This window comes from Miniopterus natalensis, chromosome 13, assembly GCF_054644295.1.
Source record: "Miniopterus natalensis isolate mMinNat1 chromosome 13, mMinNat1.hap1, whole genome shotgun sequence".
NCBI classification, from domain to species: Eukaryota; Metazoa; Chordata; class Mammalia; order Chiroptera; family Miniopteridae; genus Miniopterus; species Miniopterus natalensis.
The window spans coordinates 33,957,783-33,979,360 of record NC_142093.1 but is presented as its reverse complement, the minus strand read 5'-3'; the positions used below and the strand labels follow the sequence as shown (position 1 = coordinate 33,979,360).

At 33.9% G+C, this 21,578-nt stretch overlaps 1 protein-coding gene across 1 annotated transcript in view; it reads left to right on the top strand.

Moving 5' to 3' along the window:
• The window catches only part of WDPCP (WD repeat containing planar cell polarity effector), a 306,031-nt gene extending 290,240 nt beyond the window's left edge, over nt 1–15,791 (top strand). Inside the window, exon 17 of the mRNA XM_087823593.1 lies at nt 15,625–15,791. Within this exon, the coding sequence (XP_087679719.1) occupies nt 15,625–15,791 (167 nt within the window). The remainder of the gene's footprint in view (nt 1–15,624) is intronic.
• The last annotated feature ends 5,787 nt before the right edge of the window (nt 15,792–21,578 follow it).

Sequence of the window (21,578 nt, the reverse complement as noted above, 5' to 3'; positions counted from 1 at the left end):
ATTATCAACAAGACAAGTAATAACAAGTGGAGAGGTTGTGGAGAAAAAGGAACCCTCATTCACTGCTAATGGGAATGTAAACAGGTACAACCACAATGGAAAACAGTATGGAAGTTCCTCAAAAATTAAGAATACAGTTACAATATAACCCAGCAATCACTCTTTTGAACATCCACCTGAAAAAATTATAAACGTTTATTTGCAAAGATATATGCATCTCTGTGTTTACTGCAGCATTATTCACTGTGACCAAGACATGGAAACAACCAAAGTGTCCTCTGATGACTGGAAAAGACAATGTGGTACATATATATACAATGGAATACTACTCAGCCATAAGAAAAGATGAAATACTGCCATTTGCAACAACATGGATGAATTTTGAGAATATCATGTTAAACAAAGTAAGTAAAACAGAAAAAAATCAAGAACCATAAGATTTCACTCATACATGGGATATAAAACTGAAAGCAAGAAATGAACAATCAAGAAAAACAAAAATCTCACAGTCTACCCTTTTGTAAGACTTATTATATAGCTACAGTAATCAAGACTGTAGTATTGGTGGAAGAATAGATGTAGATCAATGGGATACAATAGAGAACCCAGAAATAGACCCACACAAATATGCCCAAATGACTTTTGACAGTGGTGCAAAAGCAATTTATTGGAAGAAAGATACCTTTTCAATAAATGGTGAGGGAACAACTGGATAGCCATACGCAAAAAAAAAAAAAAAGTACCCTGAACTAAAACTCATGCTTTATATAAAAGTTAAAACAGATCATGGATTTAAATGTAAAATATGAAAGTATAAAACTTTTAAAAGACAGAAGAAAAATTAGGGGAGCCAGGGCTCAGTAAAGAGTTCTTAGCTATGACACCAAAATCATAACCCATAAAAGAAAAAAATTGATAAATTGGACTTATTCAAAATTTAAAACTTTTTATCTGTGAGAGATTCTAGAGACTGAGAAAAACATTTGCAAACCATGTATCTGACAAAAGGCTCATATCTAGAATACATAAGGAAATCTCAAAACTTAACAGTAAAAGCAATCCAATTACAAAATTTGCAAGAGATGAACGGATATTTCACTGAAGAGGATATAGGATGTAAATAAGCACGTGAAGAGATGTTCAGCATCACTAGCTGTGAGGAAAATGCAAACTAAGACCATAATAAGATACTACTAAACACCTATTAGAACAACTAGTACCACCCTTTCCAATACCCAGGTAAGTATTAAAGTGATTTTTTTTTTAATAATTTTTATTTTTGTTTAAAGTATTACAGATGTCCCTTTTTCTCATTAATCTGTAACGAAAATCCTTTCTTCAGTTAGAAGGCAGGAAAGAGAGAGTTATGAAAAGCCCCTGGAAAATGGCGGGCTATACTCACTCATCTGATTTTGCTCTCTCCCAAAACTACAATGAGGGAGAATTAAGGGGAAGGGTGGGGAACTGATAAATCTAAGAAAAAACCTAGCAGTGGAGAAGGCTGAAAACCAAACCAAATTCTTACAAATTCAAAGGATCAAAGTGACTGAACTTTTCAACAGCAGCACTGGAAGCAAGACATCAGTGGAGCAGCCTGCACACTTTGTAAGAAAAATGATCTACTTACTAGCATTCTAGAATTATAAGGGAGAGTTCTCAATATGCTAAAGGTAACCGGTAACCTTTACAGTAACAGGTAACTCTGACATTAGGGTAGAAAGCAGGGATAAAAAAGACAATAGAGGCAAAGCTCTTTAAGAAACAGCTTGATCCTTACTCCACTGGGTGACTAATCTTGTCCCGCCAGCGCACAAATGGAGGTTCACTCTCTAGGGGTTACTTGGATTTTCAAAACAATATGAGCCTCTGTCTAGGCAAAGCAATTCAGTTTTGGCAATTAAGACTGCAAGAATGCTACCACTATAGCAACCCCTAAGAATACATCTTTGAGAACCTGTAAGAGTGTACCTTTGAGAGCCTGAAGTTGACTCCCCTAAGCAGTGTTCTATCCCAGTGTGGGAAAGGATCCAACCCCAGGTGGGACAACCCACACCCTTCATCGAAGATATTTCAACTTTCCTGGGATTCACAGGTTATTTCATGCCCTATTTTTGTAACCTCATTGCCCTGTTTAATGAACCAACTCAAAAAAGTATAAGGCTTTGCTTGAGTTAGGATCATAAATTCTCCACATCATTTTAATTAACTGAGACTATTAAGAGCAAACAAGTGGACATGCACACATAGCAATGCTTAATCGAATCAAGAACCTTTCAGAGACAAGCCAAGGGATATAGACCAGGAAATGGGGAAGTCATCTGCCAATACACCCGGTACTGTGTATCTAAAAGAAAAACATAAGTCCTGCACTGGAGGGTTATACTATGGCCAATAAATAATAATTTACATTCATTTACAGAATATCATTGCATAGTAATTTTAACTTCCACACCTGCTTTTATTCTTGCAGCACTAGGACACTTCACAACCCTCACCAATCACTAGGTTCAGAATGACTTGAGACTAAGAAACCTAAAAAAATGAAGAGAAAACCTTCTAATGCACCAAGCAATAGGCAGGAGACATAATCAAACCTGGAGACACCCTTTTCCTTCAGGACACATCCATACTATCCATTTTAGCTAAAAATATCATAGAGACTTCCAGAGTCATGTTGTAACCTAGTACCTCACATGCAGTTTAAAGCTGTACGTGTCCAGTCAGATTCACCACTCTGCTGCTGCTCCCTGCATCTCTCAAGTTACTTTCTCACCCCATGCTCCAATCACAGGAGATATGCAAGAAGTAACGAATTCCCAACAACCTCATGTCCAGTTTTGAAATCTGCTATAATGAGAACCAGTTTTCTAAAACTAGAAAGTGCTAAACTACATGTAGAACTTTTATTGGCTTAAACCCTGCTTCTGTCACCCATCTATGCCTTTAAGTTAAAATAATATACCAGATTACCCCACAAAGATAGAATATAGACAGATAATGTGCAAATAAATAAGAAAAAACACTAAGGATGCTGTGTTTGGGGCAGCAGGGGAAGGGGATGTAGTTAGCATAACCAGAGCCATAGAGTTTTTTTGTTGCTGTCGTTTTGTTTTCACTAGATCTTAATATGCATTAAACCACTGAAGATAATATACATATATTTAAATCATTTGTGTTAACATTTTCCAGATATGTGAAAGTTACTATATAGAAAATGTTGAAAAGGCAGAACAAGTACTTTAAAACTGAAGTTTTAACAGTTTCGTTATCATTTTCATTATTATTATAATGCATTGTATCAATCACAAGGAAATTTTACTCTTTTTAGATGGCACAGAAGTTTCTGAGGATTTCAACTTTAATCTAGGGTTTTCAAACACTGATAGGGTTGTTGCATGGCCTTTTAAAAAGCCTTTGGGTTAAGAACGATAAAATGTGGTTTTTAGTTATTGGCATGCCAGTGCAACAAGGCATTTGGGAGGTGTGATTGACAGGCCAGAAGTGTGTATAAGGGAAAACCTATGCTTATGTCTGCTTCAGTGACTTTATTAGCCACACCCTACTTGTAAATTATAAACTGTCATTCAAAGTAGCATAGTGATGTTTTAAACAAGTCAGGTTATAATACCGCTAGTTTTTTGTCTTAATGCCTAAAGGTAAATTCAGAAAATGCTCCTATGTTTTGGCTCATAAAAGCATCCATCTGGAAAAAAACTAAATAATATGGCCCAAGTAGTAAAGAGCAATGCAAAGAAGATTTATGATAACACTATGCATGTATATAAGTTGTATATTTAAACATCATAATTAGCTAATTCAGCTTTCATTATATCAGCTACTATTTCAGATTGAGGACAAATAATATAATTTTATTAATTGTTGGCAGGTTTTGAACCAGTATTTTAAAACATCTTATTAATAATGTTTCAGTCTAACAATATATATACTAAATAAAATGCCAAAAGCTTCACCAGAGATCTTTGCTGTCTTTTTAAAGAACTATGGAAAAATCTGTGTTTTAAAGCATGCTATATTTTATGAGAAATGCTTAATTTTACATTAAAATATGAAAATAAAATGCAGAAACAAATACATATTTACATCATACTTTTCTAACAGCTGCACAATTTTGAACTGAAATAAGGATGAAAACAAATATTAGTTTACTTACTTCTAACTACTAATATTCTAAATATTCTGTCCTGCATATTAGGTAATTTAATCTTAACTACTCTTAATAATAAAAGATTAACTCAGAAAAAAATTCAAATTGTGCAGAAAAGTACAATATAGTCAATGAAAATCCCTCATCCCTTTCTTTCTAGATCAAAAATCTTACTTGCAACAAAATAACTTCTGTGGTCTAATTTCAATAAGGTAATAATTTAAATGTCTAAGCTTTTAGAAAGTTTAATCCTTTTACCATGAATTACCAAATTGAATTCTGGTCAGTGCTCAAACTTGAAGGTAAAACCCTTTCTTTGTAATTGCTTGGTAACTTAGTATTCAGCAGTGACACTTCTAATTTTTCATATCTGAATGCATATGAAGGGTAGGTATGTCAATGGATGGAGGCAACCTTAAGGGACACTAGGTAGTCTAGTCTTTATCTGTGGATTAAATTGTAGGATTCTTGAGTTTTTTCTCTTTTTAGGTGGATCAAACCACAAATCTATGTCTCAGGAAGCCTATTTATGTGACAAGTAAGGAAAGATAAACACCTGTAAGTTGAAGTTTAAAGCCCAAACTAGTTTTGAAGTAACAAGAAAGGGAAAGCTAACAGTTCAAATTTCAGTCACTTTTCATCTAAACCTATCAATGTGTGCACTGGCGCATTAATTATGTGGCCCAGCACAAAATGATACGTTAGTCTTCCCTTTTACTTTAGGATGACAGCTGTGAGGGAAGATTTTAGTTCAGGAGAAAGAAAGCTATTTCAAATACTTTATTTGTTGGTCTCAACAATTTACCTAAGTCATGAATGAAAAACTACTAATTAAGGATCAAACCAATTGTTTTGTTGGTCACTCTGTTAGAACTAAAATAAAACTGGAAAGATGACTTAAAACCTATGGTTCTAATGGACCCAACATTTCTAGATTAATGAAGTATTCTAAAGCAGAGGTCGGCAAATTATTTTCTACAAAGGGCCAGATGGTAAATATTTTAGATTTGTGGGCCATACCATTTTTGTCACAACTACTCAACTCTTCCGTTATGCAAAAACTGCCATAGACAATATGGAAATGATCAAAGTTAAGTTCCAATAAAACTTTATGGACACTAAATATAAATTTCATATAATGTTCACATGTCATAAAATATCATTCTTTTGAATTTTTTTCCAACCATTATAAGTGAAAAATCATTCTTAGGTTACAGGTTGCAGAAAAACAGGCAGCAGGCTGGGTTTGGCCTAGCCATAGTTTGTGATTCTTGTTCTAACAGATCATTTTGGTTCTTGTTTGATGGATTTCTATGCTTCAAAGGAAAAAACATGTCACTGATTTTTTTTTTAATCTTGTTTAAAGTATTTCATAGATTTTTTCAAAGCCTATCAATGACTTGCCAGAATATATATGTGTAAGTAATACCATTTAAAATATATCTTCTAGATGAACCCAATTCAGTGTCTTCAGAACACAGCATTGTTGTGGTAGTGGTACCCCTTAGCAGAAAACATGAGTTTTCAGTATAAAATCTTTGGTTCCATTTATTCCATTTAAAAATTTCCTATGCTGATACATTTCTTGAAAAACAGCAATTAAGTATAGCCATTTACTAAATTACTTATTTTAGATGAAATTTAAATGTATGTGCGTGGTTTTTTGAATTTTAAATTACTTTTTTCTTTAATATCTTCTTCAATAAGACATTACAGCATACAACTGAGCCCCCAGTGTGTCAGTTAAACAAGGGGATGTAGATTCATATGAAGGAGAATGGAAACAAGTTTAATCTTAACCTCATTCCTTTTGGCAACTAATGGAAATACAGAATACAAATGGACCCACTCTCTCACTGTATTTTATCAAGTCTTTGAAGACACCATAACAGTTTTTTAACGAACTTTGCTGTGATCTGTTAAATAATCTTCAAATTAAATAATGAGGATGTTTAAGAATTTTAATTTTCCTGTTATAGCAGATTATCTTTTCAAAAATGAATACGCACATGGTTCAAAATTCAAAAGGTATAGTAGCTAGTGAAAAATTCTAATTTCAAGCCTACTCTGTAGTGACCGGTTTTCTCTTCAGAGGCAAGTAATAGTTTGTTATATGGGTATATATGTTACATTTACAATTACATATTTTATGTGTTATAATTTTATAATTTAACCATTATGTTTTTAAAATATATACTTTCTGATGACAAAAGTTAGTAATACACACAGATATTATAAAATTCAAACACTGATGGAATATCTAACTTGGAAAATAAAAGTTCTGTATAATCCTACCCAGCAGAAAAGGAATCTTAATATTACATATTTTTCTAGTTTTTCCCCTTTCACATATTTTGAACAAAATATGGTCATTCATTACTGCTATTTTACAAATTACCTTTTAAAAAGAATTTAACAAAATATTTTGCAAAGCTCTATGTGAGTATATGTAGATTGTCCCCCTTCTCTTGTTTAACAGCTACTATTCAATTGTATGGACATACCACCATTTTTTTTAATGAATATCCTATTGCTGGATTTTATTATTCCCTGTTTTTATGAAAATCAGTGCTGCCAGGCGATTTTGAGAAGATGACATCACTGCAGTATTTTAATCTCCTTGAACCCCCTAATAAAAACAGCAAGATAGTGAACCCCCAAATTCATGGACAACATCTACAACAAAATCTAGTAAGAACATATTCTTACAATCCCAAAATATAAGTGGTATGGATAGATCACCAACAAATACAAGATGTACTAAAAACTTCATGGGATTGTGAAGGCCCATGATGAATGTTGACACAATGTGAGTTCTGCCTAGTGTTCTAAAAGTCAAAGTGAAGAAATTCAATGAAGCACCGATAAATGATGGGAGTAACTGTAACAATGTAGTCAAATGCCTCATCATCTGATTAGTGACATGCATGAATGGATGAACAAGATTCCCACTGTCCCTACCAACTATCCAGCAAAATCACAGCCAAGAGAACAGGTTTGGCAGAATCAGCAAGGAGAAAAAACTTTGCTGAGCTCAAAGAACAATGAGGAGACTCGAGAGGTGTATAATCAATGGGAGGCTCGTGGCATGTGATGCTGGAATGGTCTAAGTTCTGAGTCCTACAAATGCTTAAAACTAACAAATCAACAATTTCTAGATAAATTTCCAAAACTTAGGAGAAACAGTGGGAATAGAGCCCAAATTCAGCATAATAAGCATAATTAGGCCACAGAAAAAAGAATGTTGAAATCAAAAGGAATATAGATGCTATGGTCTGTTAGTGTCCCCCCAAAATAAAGACATTGAAATCCTAGCCCCTAAGGTAATGGTACTAGGATGGGGCCTTTGGAAGGTGATTAGATCATGAGGGTGGAGCCCTAAGGAAAGGATTACTGCCCTTATAAAACAGGCTCGAGAGAGATCCCCCACCCTCTTACCCCACATGAAGACAGTGAGAAGTTGACAACCTCAGCCTAGAAGAGGGCCTTCACCAGAATGAGACCATGCTGATACCCCATTTTTGGACTTTTGTCCTCCAGAACTAAGAAAAAAATTCCTATTTATCAGTTATGCAGTCTGTGGTATTTTAATATAGCAGCGTAAATGGACTAAGACAATAGGAAACCATACTTTTGACTACTTGATGAACACAACAGACATGTGCTCCAGATCTATGAAGATAAAAAAGTTATGTTGGCCCACTCTGCTATCTTTATACATATATTTTATATATGTACTTATATACATATTTAATATGTTTTTATTGATTTTTTAGAGAGGGGGAGAGAGAAACATGGATGTGAGAGAGAAATATCAATCAGTTGTCTCCCACACGCCAACCAGGGATTGAACCTGCACTGCAACCTGAGCATGTGCCCTGACTGGGACTTGAACTGGTGACACTTTAGTACATGGGCTAATGCTCAACCAAATGAGCCACACTGGCCAGGGCAGCTGTCTTAAATGTATAGAAAACCCAATTTCTCATAAAAAATGAGTAACAGTAAAGATCGCAACCAAATACCACACAAAGTTACTTTATAAGGAACAGCATAATTCCCCTACAAACAGTGAAAACACTACAGAGTGACATTACTACAAACAGATAAAAACTGACCCAAATATTCTAAAATAAGCTTAAATAAATTTATATAGTGATAGAAGTTATGAAAGAACAACATAAATTAGCACTGGAGAAACTAAGAAATGTGATTAAAGAAGATTTTTTTAGGAATGAAAGAATGAAGGAAATAATTAAAAAGAGAGAAAATCACTTCAAAGATTAAGGTCAAACTAGAATAATCACAAGACCAAAAACACTATGCCTTATAATAACTAGAGGATTTAAAGGAGGAAACACTTGAAAGTCAAAAATAAATGAAGGAAACTTACAGACTAGGAGAAAATATCTGAAAATCATATTTGATAAGGGGTTAATATCTGAAATAAAGAACTCATACAACTCAATAGAAAACAGCCCACTTAAGAAATGGGCAGGGGATCTGAATAGAAATTTTCCCAAAGAAGACATACATCCAGATGGCCAACAGGTATATGAAAATGTGCTCAACATCACTGATCATCAGGGAAATACAAATCAAAACCACAATGAGGTATCACCCCACACCTGGGAAAATGACTATTATCAAAAAGACAAGAAATAACAATGTTGGCAAGGATGTGAAGAAAAGGGAACCTTTGTGCATTACTGGTGGGAATGTAAATTGGTGTGAGCACTATGGAAAACAGTATGACGGTTCCTCAAAAAATTTAAAATAGAACTACCATAAGATCCAGTAAACCCACTTCTGGGTATTTATCTAAGGAAACAAAGGCACTCACTTAAAAAGATATCTGCACCCCCATGTTCATTGCAGCATTATTTACAGTAGCCAAGACATAGATGCAACAAAGTGTCCATCAATGGATGAATGGATAAGAAAATGTTACATGTATAATGCAATATTATTCAGCCACAAAAAGAATAAAATCTTGCAATGTGCAACAACATGGATGGACTTGAGGGTACTATGGTAACTGAAATAAGTAGGACAGAAAAAGATAGCAAATGATCTCACTTATTGTAGAATTTAAAAAACAAAAACAACAAAAATGAGCTTATTGATATAGAGAACAGCTTGGTGGTTGCCTGAAAAGGGGGAGAGGGGAATGGGTGAATGAGGTCAAAGGTACAAATTTCCAGTTATAAAATGAATAAGTCATGGGATGTAATGTACAGCATGGTGACTATAGTTAATAATATTTTATTGCATGTTTGAAATCAGCTAGGAGAGTAGATCTTGAAAGTTCTCATCACAAGAAAAAAAAATTATCACTATGTGTAGTGATAAATAGTAACTGGATTTACTGTAGTGAACATTTTGTAATATCAAATATTACATATTACACCTGAAACAAATATGTCAATTATACCTCAATAATAAAAGTAATGTATCTTGAGTAAAATGTATTGAATCTGAAAAAATGAGGAAGAGATAAAAAAAACTCAAGAGAAAATGCTAGATAGAGATAATAGGCAAAGAAGATCCAACATATGTATAATAAAAGTTCTTAAAGAAGAATAACCAAAGCAATACCATAGAATAAATCCTAAAAAACTCTAAAGAAAATTTTCCTGAAATAATAAAGACTTTATAGTGCAAAATGAAAGGGCACATCACATATCTGGAAAAATCAGCCCAAGATTTTATATATCAAACATATATTAATGAAATTCTTGGACCTTAAAGAAAAACAAAGAATCCTTTGGGCATTCCAACAAAAAGACTAAGTCCTTATAAAGGAAATAAAATAGGATTATGATCATTTTTTATAGCAATGCTTTATTCCATAATATAGTAATATATTTAAGATACTCAAGAAAAGAAAATGTGAGCCCGTCCGGGCATGGCTCTGCAATTGAGCGTCGACCTAGGATCCAGGCGATCAGGGTTTGATTCCCTATCAGAGCACATGCCCGGGTTGCGGGCTCGATCAATGACTCTCTCATCAATGATGTTTCTCTCTCTCTCTCTCTCTCTCTCTCCTTTCCTCTCTCTGAAATCAATAAAGATATATTTTAAAAAGAAAAAATGTGAGCCAAAGATTTTATATTCAGCCAAAACAACCTATTATTCCTATGGGCCCTTACTGGGAAATCCACTAAAGACAGAGATTCAGACAACCAAAATGATTGACGACATCTAATAAAGATCAGTGGTGAGCATTATAAACATACCAACCTATGAAACTAAATAATGAAACCAGTCACAAAAGTACAAATTCTGTATGACTCTACTCATAATGAAATATTGAAGGCAGTCAAACAGAAAATAAAAAGGTTATTGCTGGGGGGAGGAGGGGGGTGGAATTAGTTTTAATGAGTATAGAGTTTCAGTTTTCCTAGGTGAAGAAATTCTAGAGATCTGTTCCAGAACAATGTGAATAAGCTTAACACTACTGAACTGTAAACATGCTCCTTGACTATAATTGGGTTACATCTCAATAAATCCATCTTAGTTGAAAATATTGTAAGTCAAAAATGCATTTAATACACCTACCAAACATCATAACTTAACCTAGCTGGTTTCTATTGATGGAGTATTACTTTTGCTCCATTGTAAAGTCAAAAAATCTTAAGTTGAATCAGCTTAAATGGGGGACTGACTCTAATTGAAAATGGCAAGATAATAAATTGCTATGTATTTTTACCACTATTTTAAAAAACTGATAGTTATGAGGAAGACAGTGACATAACATAGTACAAATATTAACAAATGTGGAGTGAATGAGAAGAGTAGAATAAGTATGCCCGGTCGGTGTGGCTCAGTGGTTGAGTGTCTTCGCATGAACCAAGAGGTCACGGTTAGACTCCCAGTCGTGGCACATGCCTGGGTTTTGGGCTCGATCCCCAGGAGTGGACAGGCAGGAGGCAGCTGATTGATGATGTTTCTTTCTCATCATTGATGTTTCTATAAATTCCTCTCCCTTCCTCTCTAAGAATCAATAGAAATGTATTTAAAAAAATTTTTTTAAGTTGAATAAGTACAATGATTGCCTTATAAATTCTGGCTGGAAGTAAGAGAAAACTACTTCAAATCTGACACTGGAAAAAGATAAAGGAGAAAATGAACTAGTAGCTAATTCCTGTATTCCTCACAGTAGGGAACCAACAGGCAATGCTCCCCTAAAAAATTAAGTGTCAAGAATATTATATAAAGGTATAGATATAAATGTAACTATTGGAATAAAGAGAAAACTTCCCAAGTATTAAAAGTTGATATATATACACATTAAATAAGGCAGGCAACATAGACTCTGTATGTGTGCAATGAAACAAGATGACACATCTGAGGCTGAAAATAAAGACGAAAATGTGAATCGACTAAATTATAAAAAGTTCAGATTAGCTAATAAAGCAAAACCCAATGATGCGTGCAAGATAGATACACACACACACACAGGGCTGGAAGGAGGAGAATGACCTAGAAAGATTAACATAATAAGATAAACACAGCTGTGGACAAATACAAATTAAAAGAAGTGAGATTTCACACATACCCAATAAGAGAATCCAGCCCAAAAGAGATACAAAGAACACTTCATAATGCTAAAAGAGAATTCATAATGAAGATGTAACAGTTGTGGAACTTCCATTTCTAGAAATCTAACCCAAATATATATATTTGACCTTTTGAATAATGTGGGGATTAAGGGCACCAATCCCCCAAGCAGTTGAAAATTTACATATAACTTTTGATACCCCCCAAACTTACCTACAGTCAGTCCTTGGTATATGCAGGGGATTGGTTGCAGGACTCCTGTGGATAATAAAATCCACTGATGCTCAAGTCCCTAATATAAAATGGCATAGAGCAATGCATATGGTCAACCCTCAGCTTCTGCTGATTCCCAACCACAAATGGAAAATACCATGTTTGATCCCCAGTTGGCTTAATCTTCAGATGCAAAACCCACATGGATATGGAGGGCCAACAGTATTTATTGAAAAAAAAATCCATGCAGTTCAAACTTGAGTTGGTCAACTATATTTACATTTCTCCAGAGAATGAGTTGTCGTTATTTATTTCCATTGAGGTACATATTAATCAAAGCTCTCAAAAGATTACAAGGGAAAACCCAATGTTAAAGGCAAATTTTCATTCATAAAGTACTGTGATAACACATTACCATTAATAATGTGCATATTTTTTCCTGTTTGTGCTTACGTATTTTCTAATGAAAATACAACTATTCAACACAGTATATTCTGTATTTCTTGCATTGGAGGCATGACTGTTGTAGAGATCATATGAACACTTTTAAATAACAGACGAACAGCGTAGGACCTCATAATATTAACCCTAAGAGTTGCCTATACTTACCTCTTTTAACCTCTTCCGCCCTATTTTCCTGTTCTTTCTTACTTTTGATAAGCTGTTGATACTTTGTGAGCATCCCAACACTTTCCCCCATTATCATCATAATCTCATGCCCTTTTGAGGTTCTAAAATATAGAAAAGTATTATTTTCCTTAAGAACAGCATGGAAAATATTATTTTTGGAGGTACAAGAAAAAAATGAACTTGAAGGGAGGCAAAAATATTCTCAAAATATTTTTAAAGGTTTGGAATAACATTGAAAATTTAATAATGAAATTATAATATGTAGTTTTCTCAAGCTATTAACAGTATATCACAGGTTTAGGAATCATTACCAGAAGATTTATCCTTTCAGTCTAATGCTCTTACCAGTAAGCAGAGTCATTAAATGAGCAAGCTCACATCACAGGAACATGACCAATGTCACGCTTCCATGTAACTGTCAAAGTTTTGCCAAAAGCCATTTTCTTATGTTTTTCCCTTTCTTTATAAATAAGCTAGGGTTGTAATAGTTGCATATCATTACTCAATTTTGAGAAAACTAATAAAAATTACCAACAATAAGATTTTTAATAATGTTTGCTTTTTGAAGGGTTTTTAAAAAGACAAAATCAACCACTCAGTTTATATATAAAATGTCAGGTTAGTAGGTAAAAATGCAAATGTTCAGTTACTTTTAACCATTTTTGTTTTCTTATCTATTTCCAATGATTTGTAATTATTTTCATAAGACCACTGACTGAAATTCTAGTTCAATAAAGAACTCAATTGAATTGAATAGGGAGAGAATTTTACATATACATATATAAAATGTAAAATTATCTTTAAAAACAAAGCTTATTAAAAAACAAAACAAAACACTTCTTAAAGGATTATGTTTGGAGGCTTCCTAAATTGTTTAAAAGATCAGTATGAAAAATTCTTGTAAACAGTTCTTACTGAGCCTGTGTCCTTTTAACTTAAAAAGGCTTTATATTATAATTGCTCTGTAAATATCAGAATTTTCTATAAATTGTGCTATGTACACAAAGAAGCTGACGAATGGCTTATCTTGTACTTATCAACTTGTTTATTTTTATGCCTCCAAAAAGCCATATTTTTTTACAAGAGCAGCTGCTACTTTGTAAATATTTTAATGGCTTCTGTTAAGTAGAGCTGTCATTTTTGCAAACAGTATTATAAAAGATTTTCATTCTTCCATGTGATTGCATATCTTGAAATGTGTTTTACCCTGAAAATCCTTTGGAGATTTTAGACTGGGAAGGATATCTCCTTAGAAGGCACAAAGCCAACAAAAGAATAGCTAGACTTAAAGAATAATGTATAAGATCACCAGGGAAATAGTGCCATTTATTTCAGAAGACAAATGTATAAAAGCAATAAGTTCTCTTAACTCACTTCTTTTTCTTTGGCCTAGTTGAAGAAATGGAACAGTGTTGGCTTTGAGCCAGACATACCAGATATGAACCTCGATTCTTTTGCTACTTCATAGAGATTATCGGACATTTGGTCCTGTCGAAATGTTCACTGAGACATTTGGTCCACACCAAAAGGTCCTTGATATTTGGTCCTGTCCAAAACCTCCATGGAGACATTTGGTCCACACTAAAAGGTCCTTGAAATCTGTCCCTGTTCATGCCAAATTGTCCTTGAGATTTGGCACTGTCAAAAATGTCAACACTTAGAAAACATCCCTGGGTTCAAATAGTCCATAACATTTATTTATGCTTTTGGTTAATAAAATTAATACATTAAAAATACTATCATGGCCCTGGCCAGTTAGCTCAATTGGTTGGACTATCCTCCCAATAGCCAAGGTTGTGGGTTCCATCCCCGGTCAGGGCACATACATACAGTAGATTATCATTTAGCCTTAAAAAAGGAAGGAAATCCAGTCTCATGGTAAAACATGGATGAACTATAAAGACATTATGCTAGGTAAAACATGCCAGTCACATAATAATGTATGATAACACTTACATGGGATATCTTAAATAGTCAGATTTATAGAAATGGCATCTAAAATGGTAGTTACCAGGGGGTGGGGGGGGGGGAGAAATGGGGAGTTGTTTAATGAATATACACTGTCAGTTGTATAAGATGAAAAATTCTGAAGATCTGTTGCACAATAATGTGAATATACTTAACCCTACTAAACTACACACTTAACGTTTAGCATGGTAAAAATTAAGTTACGTGTTTTTTATAATTAAAAATTTTTAACTAAAAAACACACACAGCCCGGCAGAGCGTGGCTCAGTGGTTGAGCATCTACCTGTGACCCAGAAGATCATGGTTTGATTCCCAGTCAAGGCACATGTCTGGGTTGCGGGCTTGATCCCCAGCCAGGGTTGTGCAGGAGGCAGCCCATCCATGATGAATCTCTCATCATTGATGTTTGTATCTCTCCCTCTCCCTCCTCCTTCCCTCTCTCTGGAATCAATAAAGATTTTAAAAAAAACAAAAAAACAAACAAAAAAACCCACACACACAAACACACATTGTGATCCTTAGAGTTTTGGCTTTTAATAAGGTTATTGTTCTTACAAGTATATATTTTTCACAACTTCATTGTATTTTCTCTGTACATCTGTATGATATGGGAAAGCAAACACTCTATACACATTAAAATTCTAATTAAGAGTAAGTATTGGAAAAGATATTTTCCTTTCTGTTTTGTTTTCAAATTGTGTGCTACATGTGACAAAGTTAAATACTTCACTTCTTACAATTTTCCAATTTAATAAAATATTCCAGTAACAGAAACAAATATAATATTTAACTAATAAAATGCTGGTTAAAAACACTATGAATAGGCAAGTTGTAATGAATTTTTAAAATGTGAACTCAAAAACATACATTATTCAGTTATCAGAAACCCCTGGTTGAGCTAAGTGTAAGAATGTCAAAAGTAATAGGGGCTGTGACTACAGGATTTCCACTGTGCACTACACAGTAAATTGACAATTTTTTTTTAATTTAATTGAAGCATATAAAAGCTTTCCTGAATCATACTCATAAGGAAGTTAGCAGAAATTGTATTTGTACTTGATTCAAATCTTATCATTTTTTAACAGAACTCCTGGGGCCTTTGGACAGAGGGGATATGCTAAATGAAGCATTTCTTGGCCTATCTTTAACACCTCAAGGAGAAGACACATTTCCAGATAACCTCCTTCCCTTTTGTTCAAGCCATAGACATATTATTCAACAAAGAACACTGAATGTCTCTTCTAACAGGTAAGATGTATTGAACTAAGAAAATTGCTACATAAAGGAAAAGTATTTAGTATTAAACAATGTAAATATTCCTTGTTTAAATGCAAACTAATAATAGTTAAGCAACGATATTTCAAAATGTCAAAGAAAAAATGTGCATTTTGTTATGTCTAAGACTTTGCAGTATTTGGTCATGCAAGAGCAGGAAAGCAGGAGACTGAATTGAATGTAAACAAAATAGTTAGAATTAATGTTATTCAAGGCCAAAATAAAATTACTATAACATATGGAATTGTTTGTATTGTTAAATTTTAGAAGTGTTAGATTAGAATAAAACATTAATTTTTTGTATATTTAGTTTGAATTACAATTTATATGTTATACTTATGCAAACTAACAATTCGTTTTTGAAATCTGATGATAATTTAATATCTACTCAGCTTGCTGCACTGGGTTTAGAAAATAAACATAAGGATAAATGTGAAATTAAAAATAACATAATAGTGTTATTTATAATGAAGATTATAATGTTAATTATGATGATGATAATACTCTGAAGCAAAGGTCAGCAAACTTTTTGTATAAAAGGCCATATATTATGCTTTGTGGGCCATACAGGCACAACTACTTGTAGCAGCCACAAAAAATATATAAATGAATGAGAGTGGCTATTACAGTAAAAGTTTATTTACAAAACAGGAAGCGGGCAGGATTTCTAGCTTGGTCTGTAGTTTACATACCTGCCCTTAAAGATCCCAACTTTATGCAGTAACTGTGAAGAGACCACATTTTTCATATATATCATATGTATATGAATATGTGATACATATCATATGAAATACATGATATATGGCAGTCTGTGATGTTCTAGGAGACTGCTCCCATCCTCCCCCCCCCCCAAGCTAGTTCAAAACCTTGTAGTTTTAGTAGGGTATGACAGGCTGTGAAAGCCAATAGCTGACTTGAATTGGAGCTTAAGAGTGGAAAAACCTTATCCAGCAGCATTGTCAATAAAAATAGCAAACTGTCAGTAGAAGTAACAAAGTTGATAATTAATGAGCAGGGACAGCCACAGTTCTACTAACCTGCTTATTAGGTCAAATGACAGAATGGCATGCTAGCCAGAAATTTAATAGGGAGATGCTGGAAATGAGAGAATCAAAGAGAGGCTAATTAAACTCTGCACATTCCTGATAGAATTGTATGACCTCATTTTTTGGCTCTATTTTGTCTTGAAGAGCCCTAAAATTTCCCCTTATGCTTCTTTTCTCCTTTACACCCAACTGCCAGAGGTGACTCTCCCTTTTTGCCTTTGATCGCCCACCTATCTCCTCTCCCAGAAGCTAAAAACCTGTCCCTTCAAATTGCATGGTACTCCCATGCTCTGATCTAAAAGAACACCAGGAGTTGGAAAGATGACACACTGGGATTTGGTGTTTTTCCCATTTTATTTACAATAATTTTGAATTTTGGACATTCTGTCTTCAAGTCATGCCAGAAGTGTGGTTTTCATGTAGTTTCACTTCTCCCTTTATCCTATTTTGTACTGTTTATAGAGGAAGTATTGGGAGGGGAAAAGGAAGATAGCCACTATTATCTTCAGCTACCTGGAAATCCTTCCTCAATTTACTTTTTTAAAACCAGTTTTACTGAGGTATAATTTACATGTACCACAAAATTCACCCAGTGTAATTATACAATTCAGTGATGTTTGGTAAATTTATAAAATTTGCAACTACCACCACAGTGCAGTTTTAGAACATTTCCATCACCGCAAATAGTTCCCTTGTGCCAATTTACAGTCAATTCCCACTCTCATTTCCAGCCTGAGACAATCATTGGTCTGCCTTCTTAGAGAAATTTTATATAAAGGAAATCGTACAGTCTGGAAATTTCATATAAATGGAGTCACACAATATGTTTTTTGTGTCAGGCTTCTTTCACTTCGCATTATGTTTTGGAGGTTCATACCTGTCACATCATGTAGTTTATTCCTTTTTAATTGCTGAATAGTATGATATTACATATATATAACACATTTCTTATATCCACTGATCAGCTGATTGATATCTAAAATATTTCCAGTTTTTGGCTATGATAAATAATGTGCTATAAATAAACGGCCAGATTGTTTTTCCAAAGTGATTGCTTCATTTTACACACCCACCAACAGTGTATGAGGGCTCCAGTTTCTCTACACCCTCACCTATGCTTGGTATTGTCAGTCTTTTTATTATAACCATTCTAGTCGGTGTAGAGTGAGTGGTACCTCATTATGATTTTAATTTGCATTTCTGTAATACTAATAATGTTGAGCATTTTAATGTGATTATTAGCCACTAGTATATCTTCTTTGGTGAAATATTTATTCAGAACTTTGGCTCATATTTAATTGAGTTGTTTTCTTATTACTGAATTATAAGAGTTCTTTATATATTCTGAATATAAGTCCTTTATCATATATATAATTTGTAAATTATTTCTCTCAGGCTATAGCTTGCCCTTTCATTTCTAACAGTACCTTTTGAAGTACAAAATTTTATTTTGTTGAAGCCCAATTTAGCTATTTTTTTCTTTCATTAACTTTGCTTTTTATGTTATATGTAAAAACTCTTTTTCTAATCTAAGAACCAAAAATTTGTCTCGTTTCTTTCTATAAGTTTCAGTAATTTAAGTCCATTTTTAGTTAATTTTTATGTGTGACGTGATATAAGCATCTAAGTTCATTTTTTTGTACATGGAAATCCAATTTTCCCAGTACCATTTCTTGAAAAACTCCTTTTGCCCACTAAATTGATGTGACATCTTTATCAGAAATCAACTGCTCATAAGTGGAAAAGTTTATTTCTGGATCTACCATTCTGTTCCACTGTGTGTGTGTGTGTCCTTACACCAACAGGTGCCTCTACTGAAGGCTGTACTGAACCAGAGTCTCACAAAATACATCACAATACCACAAAAATAAACAGGTAAAAGATGAACAGTTCCACACAGAGTTACTTCAAAGTAACAGAAAATGAAAACCCACACATATCAACTGAGGAAAATTCTCCCCCTCTCCCTATAAAAAACAACCATGAAGTAGAAAAATACTGTAATAACACTCCATGCAGAATTAAATATAACAAGCAGCTGGGTCATGGAAACCCCTCTGAATTAGAAGACAAAAAACTAACAGGAGGAGGAGGGGAGGGAGGAAGGAAGGAAGTTCATTGAGCTCAAAAAAGAAAAGGAAGAAAAAGACTATTATCTCAGAAATGAAAAATAAAATTACAAGGTATCCAGATGAGAATGAACTCAACTTAATAAAAGACACTGAAAAAGGCAAAAAATAAGCAAATGAAAAGGAAATAAAGAAAGAAGTAAAAAAATGTCAGGGAAAAAGTACAGTAAGTCCTCACTTAATATCATTGATAGGTTCTTGGAAACTGCCACTTTTAAGTGAAATGATGTATAATGAAACCAGTTTTACCATAGACTGATATAAACAAGAGTTAAGTTCCTATGGCACATTTCTGATCACAAAAACACCACCAAACTTCTAAATAAAGACCCAAAGCACTTCTGTATTAAACAAATAAATGTGAGCTATACATACATCATAATTTAAAATGAAATAGTTATTTTCCAACCTACTGATTCTAGTTCAGGGTCACAGTGACTAAAGCCTATTCTGGCAGCTCAGGGTGAAAGGCAGGAACCCACCTTGGACAGGACACCCTTCCATCGCAGAGCACACCCACGCATTCACCCACACTCACTCATACTCGGACAATTTAGACATGTCATTTAACCTAATGTGCACATATTTGGGATGTGGGAGGAAACCACAGTATCCAGCATAAAACCCAAGCAGACATGGGAAGAAAGTGCAAACTCCACAAGACAGTGGCCCCATTGAGGAATCAGTTTTTTTCTCATCAATATTATTACAAAAGGATGTTGAATGAAAGGATGTTATTTGAGGACCTGCTGTAACAGAATGGGAGATAAGGCAAAAAAGCAATGGCATTTGTACAATTTGATTCCTTGAAGAGGAAAAATAAAACAATGGAACAGAATTAATATTTAAAACTATAATCCAGGAAAATGTTTCAGAAATAATTTTTTAAGACTTCTACCTGCCCGGCTGGCATGGCTCAGTGGTTGAACATTGACCTATGATCCAGGAGACTGAGGTTTGATTCCAGGTTGCAGGCTCGTCCCCAGGGGAAGGCGTGCAGGAGGCAGCCCATCAATGACTCTCATCATTGGTGTTTCTGTCTTTCTCTTTCCCTCTCCCTTTCTCTCTCTGAAATCAATAAAAATATATTTTAAAAATAATAAATGAATAAATGACTTCTACCTAAATACTGCCATTTGTAAAAACATGGATGGGTCTTGAAAATATGCTAAGTGAAATAAAAGTCAATCAGGAAAAGTTAAGAACCATATTATTTCACTCATGTGGGATATAAAAGTGAAAGCAACAAATGAACAAACAAGAAAAACAAACAAAAACTCATAGACACAGACAACAGTATGGTGGTTATCAGAGAGAAGGGGGCAGGGGATAATGAAGGGATAAGGGAGTCAAATATATGGTGATGGAAGAAGATTTGATTTTGGGTGGTAGTCACATAATGCAATATACAGATGATGTATTATAGAATTGTACACTTGAAACCTATATAATTTTATTAACCAATGTCACCCCAATGTAATTTAAAAATAAAGAAAAAAAAATCATACAGGTACCTGAGAAAAATCATATTAGAACAATCCGTTCTAAGACATATCCTAACAAAGTTTTTGGATTCCAATGATTAATTTTAACCTTCAAGACCTCCTGGTAAAGAGATAAAGTAACTTACAAAAGCAGAAGTATTAAACTAGCATTAACCTTTTAAAAAATAAAATACAAGGCAAGGCAAAAGTGGAGCTGCATTTTTTTTTTTAAATCAATGAAAGGATGCATGAACCAAGAATTCTGTATCCATCCAAGCTATCCTTCGAGTATCTAGGCTAAAAGAAAACAGTTTTCATAAACCCTTCTTGAGGAATGTACTGGAGGAAGAGCTTCACCCAACCATGAGATGACTCAAAAAACCAGCAAAGGACTGATTGTGAACATTTCAATGCATATAAACAGGAGATCAGTATGGAAGACTCATGTACAAATACTTACTGTATGCTGTGATTAAGTACAAATGATACAACTGAAAAATGCGAGGTGTACAGAGGGTGAAAGAGAAAAGCAGAATAAGCTCACCAACTATTGTATACAGGTGGGAGTTAAAAGATACCAGTAAACACTGATACATCATATAATAAAAAGTTAAGAAAAAACACTAAGAGCAGTAGAAAAGAGATTAGGACAAAGGTAACCACTAAAACAAAACTACAAACCTTCCTAAATACCACTTCTAAAAATAAAAAATAAAAGCAAAGAAAACATACACTTCGTAAAGAAACATAAGCAAATATAACCAAATTCACATAATTATAAAATATTCAGACAGACTTGGGACCAAGAATATCAGTCATATTAATCAGTATAAATGAACTAACCTCATTTATTAAAAGAAAAAATTTTAATTTGCTCACAAACCAAGATCCAGCTATGTATTGTATATGAGAGATACATCTAAAATAAAATGACTCAGAAAAGCAAAAAATAAAGAGATGGGAAAAGATATTCCAGGCAAATGGAAATCTTGGTTACAAAGAGAATAGAAGTCAAGCCCCAAAGCATTAAGTATTGCCAAAGAAACTCTACCACCCAAATTTCACAAAATAAATGAACTAATTCCAACTCAAAAATTCCAAAAAA